This window comes from Gekko japonicus, unplaced genomic scaffold, assembly GCF_001447785.1.
Source record: "Gekko japonicus isolate JY-2015 unplaced genomic scaffold, Gekko_japonicus_V1.1 scaffold4852, whole genome shotgun sequence".
Classification (NCBI taxonomy): Eukaryota; Metazoa; Chordata; class Lepidosauria; order Squamata; family Gekkonidae; genus Gekko; species Gekko japonicus.
Window position 1 is genome coordinate 56857 of NW_015169934.1, and position 8296 is coordinate 65152.

At 52.9% G+C, this 8296-nt stretch overlaps 1 protein-coding gene across 1 annotated transcript in view; it reads left to right on the forward strand.

The window, feature by feature from the left end:
• LOC107115777 (zinc finger protein 14-like) overlaps nt 1-8296 on the forward strand; it is a gene marked incomplete at its 5' end in the record, with an annotated part of 22730 nt that overhangs the window by 12195 nt on the left and 2239 nt on the right. The window contains 3 exons of the mRNA XM_015417542.1: nt 1580-1597; nt 3521-3778; nt 4300-4414. Of these exons, the coding sequence (XP_015273028.1) occupies nt 1580-1597; nt 3521-3778; nt 4300-4414 (391 nt within the window). The remainder of the gene's footprint in view (nt 1-1579; nt 1598-3520; nt 3779-4299; nt 4415-8296) is intronic.

Sequence of the window (8296 nt, forward strand, 5' to 3'; positions counted from 1 at the left end):
TTTCTGGTACTCTCTTGCTTTCTCCATAATCCAGCGAATGTTGGAAATTTGATCTCTAGTTCCTCTACCTCTTCGAAACCCAGCTTGTACTTCTGGCAGTTCTCTATCCACGTACTGTTGAAGCCTAGCTTGTAGGATCTTGAGCATGACCTTGCTAGCGTGTGATATGAGTGCAGTGAATTCCAAGTGTGAAGAAGGACTTCCTTTTATCCGCGACCGCTCAGCAATTTCATGGAGTGCCCACGGGTTCTTGTATTGTGAGAAAGGGAGAAAAGGGCCTCTTTCTCTACCTGCTCTTTCCCATGCATCATCTTATAAACCTCAATCATGTCACCCCTCAGTCGTCGTTTCTCCAAGCTAAAGAGCCCTAAGCGCCTTAACCTTTCCTCATAGGGAAAGGGTTCCAACCCTTTTAACATTCGAGTTGCCCTTTTCTTCACTTTTTCCAAGAGAAGACAGAGCAAGAACTTGAAGGGGGGGGGGGAGTCCAACACCTCCAGCCACCTTTCTGGGAATCCGGGCTCTGTCCCTCCCCTCCCAGAAATATTGATTTAAAGACCCTCAGATAGGTGCTTTCTGGTCGCATTTGAGGTCCTCCGTTTATCTCCACGGGGCAATGGAACATCCGTCATCGACACCCACCTGTGCAAAGGACAGCCTCCTCTAACCATGTCTAACCCCCTCCCCTAAATCAGGAGTTTTAGGATCCTTTGACTAGCTGGAGAGGAATAAGGAGCGGGGGGGACCCAGCTTCAGCCTCCCAGATTCTGAGATGGCTCACCCGCCCGGGATCCATACCCGGGGAGCGCAACCCCGGTGCAGAGTGACTCCGGAGCAGCCCCACTGAGCGGCGCAAGGCGTGGTTGAGGGCAGCCTGGCCGAGGCTCCTCCTGGAGAGGGCGGGACATCCAGAGCAAACGAACTGATGCAGCAGCCCAATCGCTCGCTCACAGCTTTAAGGCCTGTCGCTCACCAAGTAGAATTTTTGCTCACGAGACTCCACAGCTTAGAGGGAACATTGCTCGGGAGCGCAACCGCGGTGCAGAGTGACTCCGGAGCAGCCCCACTGAGCGGCGCAAGGCGTGGTTGAGGGCAGCCTGGCCGGAGCGCCTCCTGGAGAGGGCGGGACACGTTTCCCCTTTGTCTGCAGCACTGGAAGGGTTAAAGGCACAGAGCCGTTTGCTAGAGAGGGCGAGCGAGGCGGCGGAAGGGAGGAAAGGCTTCTTGGGGGGGGGGGCAGCTTTTGAGCGGGGAGGGGGACCAGGAGACCAGGGAGGGCTTCAGCGGTGCAGGAGCAGGGAAAGGGCGCGCAGCAGCCGGATCCCGGGAAGGTTTGCTTCGCAGGAAGGCGCCGGGGGGATGAGCTTTGGGATCTTGGAAGGGAGGGAGGCTGGCTGGGTCATTCTCAGCCATGGGCTGCATCGGGTTGGCAACTCCCGAGCTGCAAATTCGTGGACTTTTCTTTCTTTCTTTCTCTTTCTTTCTTTCTTTCTTTCTCTTTCTTTCTTTCTTTCTTTCTTTCTTTCTTTCTTTCTTTCTTTCTTTCTTTCTTTCTTTCTTTCTTTCTTTCTTTCTTCAGCAGCCGGATCCCGGGAAGGTTTGCTTCGCAGGAAGGCGCCGGGGGATGCGCTTTGGGATCTGGGGAGGGAGGGAGGGAGGGAGGCTGGCTGGGGGTCATTCCCAGCCATGGTCTGCATAATAGGATTGGCAACTCCCGAGCTGCAGATTCGTGGACTTTTCCCACTTTTTTTTTTTGGGGGGGGGGGTTGAATTCTGGGAAAGGGCCGGTTTGGGGACGGGAGGGCCTCAGATGGGAACGCGGCCATAGACTCCCCCCGGCCCAGGACAGCCCTTTTCTCCAGGGGAAGAAGTGATCTCTGCCAGCGGCAGGTGGGCTGTAATTCCGGGAGAACTCCAGGCCCCACCTGGAGTTTGACACCCCCGTTAGGCGCCACTTTTGCACCGCTGTGGAATCACTTTGTTGGGGGGGGGGAGGGGGGCCGTCCTCAGTGTCTTTCAGCTCAAGAAAGGTTAAATGAACAAAAGGGGTGTTCTGTTGCTGGCCATTTTAATCTCCCAAACAAATCGCTGGTCTTTTCCTCTTAGAACAGATGAGAAAGAAAGGGGCTTGCAGGGAGGTGGGGATGGAACGCCTGCCTGTCTTGGAATCGCCCGCAGCCCCAGACCCCCGATGCCTTCCCGCTGGGGGGCCGGGGCTGCCGATGGGTTTCCAGGGCCTGCCCGGCAGAGGAGAGGGAACATTTTTAAAAACAGGTTGTGAAGGGGCAGAGAGAGATGCCAGCAAAGATCCTGGGGACACCACCAGTGCCTGCCAATCACAGCAGGAGGAGGTCACGCCCACCCCCAGCCAGGCAGAGGGGGCGGAGCATGCTGATGTGGCCACACCCCCTGGTCTCCACCACCCACAGACACCAGGCCAGGAGGAACAAATGGGGCACACCATGAATGCACCAGGGAGCGAGCACCATGGATGTGGGTTCAGGTAGCCCTAAAACATACAAAGATAGCCCCAAGTCACAGGAGGTGTGGGTTCAGGTCCTGCTAAAGGGGGAACCAGGAAGAATACAAAGCTCCCATTTGGAAGTTAGGAGGCCCAGAAAGGAGTCCCAGCTAGAATCAAATGGGATTGGCTAGCCTGAATGTCAAGCCTTTTTGCTGGTCCCACACCCCCAGCCCCTGAAACCGTCACCAGCAGGGCACCAGGGAGACTCTTTGTAGCCACCCAAGGCTGTTCAAGGACTGGGCTCCGGCTTGTTCACACAACAGGCTGGACTCTGGAACACACGGTCCTTCGGCCAGGGTGAGTTCGAACGAGGTGCCAGGAGGAAACTGTGGTTCTTCTCTGGAGGAAAGACTCGTGATATCCGCCCTGCTTCTTCAAGTGGTAAGAAGCTCCGAGGGATCCTGTTCCCCTTGGAAGGAGGAAGCCCTGGAGCCTTCTAGTGTCTTCTTACTGTTTGCTTTAATGACAGATATGCTGGCAAAGCTGAGCACAAGTAGAAGCCGGAGTAATTCCCACAGAGTAGGGCAGTGGTGGCGAACCTATGGCGCGGGTGCCAGAGGTGGCACTCAGAGCCCTCTCTGTGGGCACGCGTGCCATCGCCCCAGCCAGGCCCAGACCATCATTAAAGTGTCGAATTCTCTGCCAAATAATTGTAAGTCAAAACCTCAGTATTCAGGTTAAATTGCCTTGTTGGCACTTTGCGATAAATATGTGGGTTTGGGGTCGCAGTTTGTGCACTCCTTAAAGAGCCAGACAGAGATCCTACACTTTCCCTAAAAAACAAAACAGGCATGTCTAAAATAGCACCGTCTGCAATATGACAAAATGATATTAAAGTGTTCTACACACCACAGGAAGCAAGTCTGTTCTGATCCACCGGGGCAATTCTCACGTGCCTCCTGAGCATTTGAAGGCTTGTGATGTTCAGTGGTGTAGCTCCATTCTTTCTTATTTTCCTTTTGACCTGTTGCTGTCTGTCTCTCTCTGTCCCCCCAGGGAGACGCCTCTCTTCATAGCCAAGTGCATAAAGGCATCTTCTCACAGTCTGAGGTGACCCAAGAGAAGGGAAAGGAGATGGAAGACAAGGACCCAGGAGGACCCGGGATTGGCAAGACAGCAAGCAAAGGTTCCCATCCCCTCCATGCTGGGACTGGTATGGAGTTCTGGGAAGGAGCGGTGCCAGAGATCCTGGCTCAGGACAACATAACCTCAGATGTAGATTGCCAGCGCTTCCGGCTGTTCCGCTACCATGAGGCCGATGGGCCCCGAGATGTGTGCAGCCAGCTCCATGGACTTTGCAACCACTGGCTGCAGCCGGAGAGGCACACCAAGAAAATCAGATCGTGGACCTGGTGATCCTGGAGCGGTTCCTGACTCTCCTGCCCCCGGAAATGCAGTGCTGGGTGGGTGGATGCGGGCCAGAGAGCAGTTCCCAGGCGGTGGCCTTGGCCGAAGGCTTCCTCCTGAGTCAGGCAGAGGAGAAGAGGCAGGCCGAACAGGTGAGGGGATTGCCTCCAGGCAGGTCCCATTCAAGCACCGATATCTGGCCTTATCCTAAAGCTTTCCTGCAAGACATCTGTCCGAGTGTTAATTATACAAATGGGAGATATAACAGCCTCCTTCAGCAGCCTCTTCATCTAGATGATATCTTTTCCCTCCTGATAACTCACCAGTTCCGCTGGTGGAAGGGTGCAGAGTCTGGGAGTGGGGCAGGACCCATTGCTTGGTCTCTTCCATTCCATCTCTTACCCCCTTCTCCCTCGCTGCCGTTTCAGATGTCGGGACCATCCGTGAAGACAGAAGCTACAATCCCTCAGGCGGAAGGTGCTCTTTCCAAGAAAGGACAGAGGGTGCAGGCCATGAAGGGTATCCAAGATGCCCTCTTCTGCGGTAAGGACTTCTTGTTCCTGGATGCGATCGGGGCACGCTGTGAATTTGATGGGTAGAGAGTTCAGGTCAGGAGAAAATGAACTACCTTCTCACACAACACAGAGCTCATTTGCGGCAGTGTCTGCTCATAGTGATGCCTATAAAAGGAGATTAGACAAATTCGTATCTCACCTTCCTTCCATAAGAGGAACTCAAGGTGGCTCAAAAGAGGAAAGGTAGAAATCCTCAGCAGAGCTCTTCAGCCTGGTGAATAAAGGGAGCCTCCATCTTCTGGGGCAGCAGAGCTCTGAAAACCAGTTACTAAGGCCCAATAATAATGGGGAAAATTGACTTCTGTGCTCTTACTTATGGGGGCATCTGTCGGGGTGCGGTGGGGAATAGGATGCTGGAGTAGGGGTGGCTGGCTGGCTATGGCCGGGCACCCGCAGGAGGTTTGGGAAGGGAGAGGCTTGGGGCAGATGTGGTGTCATGTAGATGTTGCGTCTGGCTGAAACACTGCCTGTGAAGTTAGCATGCCGAGGCACACTCTGAAGACTCATTCCTACTTCCCTGAAGTCTCCAGATGCACTCCGGTCACGCCTGAGATGAACGTGAAGCTGACGTGTCACGTGATGTCATTTCCGCCCCCCTCTTTCCCACCGTCTGGCCAGACTCAGGTCCCACAGAAGCCTGAAATATTTTGGCAGCATTTATATTCCCTGAGGCTCATAGGTACCTGGTGTTTCTCTTCTGCCTCTCCCAGAATTTGGTAAAAAGTGGTACAGGGATTTGTTGAGTGTACACAGGGCAAGGGGGTCACAACTTGGAAGGGGTGTGTGTGAACCCGGGAACAAGCAAGCAAGCACCCTTCCTTCCTCCCTCCTTTGTCTCACTATCAGGCAGTGAAGAGATGCTGCTGAGCCGCCGTCTTTTCAGAGGCGTGGAAACGGCTGCTGCACCTGCAGTCCAGGTAGGAGAGACGAGCAGGGGACAGCCTGGGTCCCTCCTCCTTTCTCAGGGGGGCTTTTGCTCCTGCAGTTTCTACAAGGTCGTCTGGGCAAGAGATCCTCTGAACGCCGTTCCCTTTACCCACACCAAGCCAGGCATCCTGTACCTTCCCGGACTACTCCCTTCCAGTGTGCCATCTCTGCCTGCCTGGCGTGATCTCTGACGAGGGAATCTGCCATTTCTTTCAGTGTCCCGTTTCCTTTGAGGAGGTGTCCGTCCATTTCACCGAGGCGGAATGGGCCCTGCTGGATCCGGGACAAAGAGCTCTGTACAGGGAAGTCATGCTGGAGAACTACGGGAATGTGGCCTTTCTGGGTAAGGTTCTTTCAGAGGTGGCCAAGGTGCGAATTGCTGCCTTTGTGATGGGGCATGAATCAAAATATTGAATAGCAATGCATACCATGTTGAGGCCTGTCCCACTACCTGGGTAGGGGCTGTGGCTCACTGGCAGAGCATCTCCTTGGCTTGCAGAAGGTCCCCAGTTCAATTCCCCAGCATCTCCAGATAAAAGGATCAGGTAGGAGGTGATGTGAAGATCTCTGCCTGGGACCCTGGAGAGCCGCTGCTGGACTTAGTAGACAATACTGACTTGATGGACCAAGGTATAAAGAACTTTTGGTCCCCTTATATTTTTTGTTCTGATTCAAAGTTTGGTTCAGGCTTCGAATGCGGCCTGTGTGTGAGTTAAACAGAGTTCGAAACGGCCTTGCTGAGAAAGAGCAAGGTGTCCTTGTGCAGCGCTGATGACACCAGCTGCAGAATGGGAGCTGAGAAGCTGGTACCGACTTTCCAGTGAGCCACATTCCTTTCAATTAGGCCATGATTTCCACCTGTGGGAAAGTGGCCGAGCCGAGCTCCCGGCTGGCTGTGGGCCGTCCTCCCATGTCAGACTACTGTTGACGTCACCTGTTCAACCATTGGTCTAACACTTTGGCTACGTGTCATCACTAAGAGACCTTATTGGCTCGTAGGCTTGGAACCACGAGGGCCCCTTTACCCATAAAGTCTGTCCTCAGCTTGAGGATGGCTACCTAAGACCTTGCCGTGTAGACATCTTCTTGCTCCCTTCGACCATCTTGGATGCTTGCTTGCGTAGGCCATTCAGACCTGGCCTGCAGTGACTCTGGAGTAGAACCCCTTTGGATGACTGGAACGTCCTTCTGAGAATGGGCAATATCGTGTAACTCAGCTTGAGGATGGCTACCTAATGTCATGCCTGCCCTTGACCCAGAGCCAGCTCCTGACAGCCTAAGAGGGGAGGATTCAGTGCCTTTACGAGCTGAAGAAGCATCAGGATCTGCACCTACTGTAAGTACTGAGGAGGATACACAGCAATCTGAGTCAACTACAGGATGGTTTGCACCTGGGATTGAGCAGGCCATAAGCAGCTCACCACCTGCATCTCCCCCACCTGTAAGTAGGCTTAGGGATCAGAGATCAGGAGCTGGCTAGCCGACGAAAAGAAGCACGTTCAAGAGGGCGGAGATCCTTGAGCCCTGAGTTTTAACAGCAGCCAGGAACTCGCACAAAGGTGCTAATGAGGTAATGGGCCAGAGCACTATTTAGTAGGGCCTCTGGCCATGAGCAATTTGTGCTGGCAACCTCACTCATAGAACCAGAAGCTCTGTACCTTGATTCCTGTTTGACTCTGTGGCTTTTGGACTCGGCTTGTGTTTGGACTGCTCTGGCTCCTGACTTCCAGCTTTGAACCTGACCACGCCCTTGGCTTTGCTCCCTGTACTCTGACCTCTGGTAACATTTAACTACGGCTTTGTCTGGTGTTTTGGGACTTGTTTAATGCTCTGCTGACTGCTCTCCCGGCTGACCTTTGGCCTTGTATTGTGACTCCCCCTGTCTGCCTGCCTCCCTGGCTCTACCATGACACCTAAGACCTTGCCGTGTAGACATCTTCTTGCTCCCTTCAGCCATCTTGGATGCTTGCTCAGTAACTGAAAAAGAAGAAAAGCTAACTGTTCTGTCAGATACATGAAATACTTGGTATTTGGTGGCACCTCTTGTTGCAGCAGCATAGGTATTCCAGCTGTAGCCTAAGTTACTCTGCAGAAAAGTATTCATCATAATGAAGCAAGAAAATATCAAGGCGTATTAGCATGGCATGAGCATAAAGTGAGCATGGCTTCCCTCTGGTCTAGCCCCGTATTATACTTTCTACCTCTCTAGGGTCAGGTGGTCCTTGACAGAATTTTCCAGGGGCTGTGAGCACCCTCCTAAACCCCCTTCTCTCCTGCTTACACAACTGGATACAGATTCGCACGATTAGCCTATTACCACATTCTGGAGTCTGGCCTTGAAAAAGATAAGGCTCTCGGCTGCAGGGACACGCAAATAGGGGGGAACGAGGGTGCTTTCTTTCACAGATCCGTTCAAACGATACTGGTCGGGATTCTGAGCTTTGATCTTGGCCATGGTTCCGTCCTTCTAGAAAAATTTTTACTCTTGAATTTCTTACATTCTCCATGTTAGAATGATCTCTCTCTCTCTCTCTCTCTCTCTCTCTCTCTCTCTGTGAAAGAAGCCAGAAGTATAAGAGAGGCTACAATGGAGGCAGACAACAGCCTTGCATCCAAAGAAAAGCTGGAGAGTTCCTCAAGAGGATCCCAAGAGCATATTTCCTTCTCAGATGAGCTGGTTGAGAGTGAGTATCCTTCACGGTTATGTCAAGTGAACAGGCAAGGAATAGCCATGGGTGGTAGCTGATTAACTTCTGAACAACATTTGGTTTGGTACAATCACACGGCCCAGTGGATAAGGAGGGAGGGAGGCCTTCTGGGGGCCTGAAATCTGGAGGCTCAAAAACTCCTTCTGGGCAAGAGCTCACCTGTGGCTCTTGAGGGGGTGAGATATCCTTAAATACTAGATATTCTGAAGAAAGGC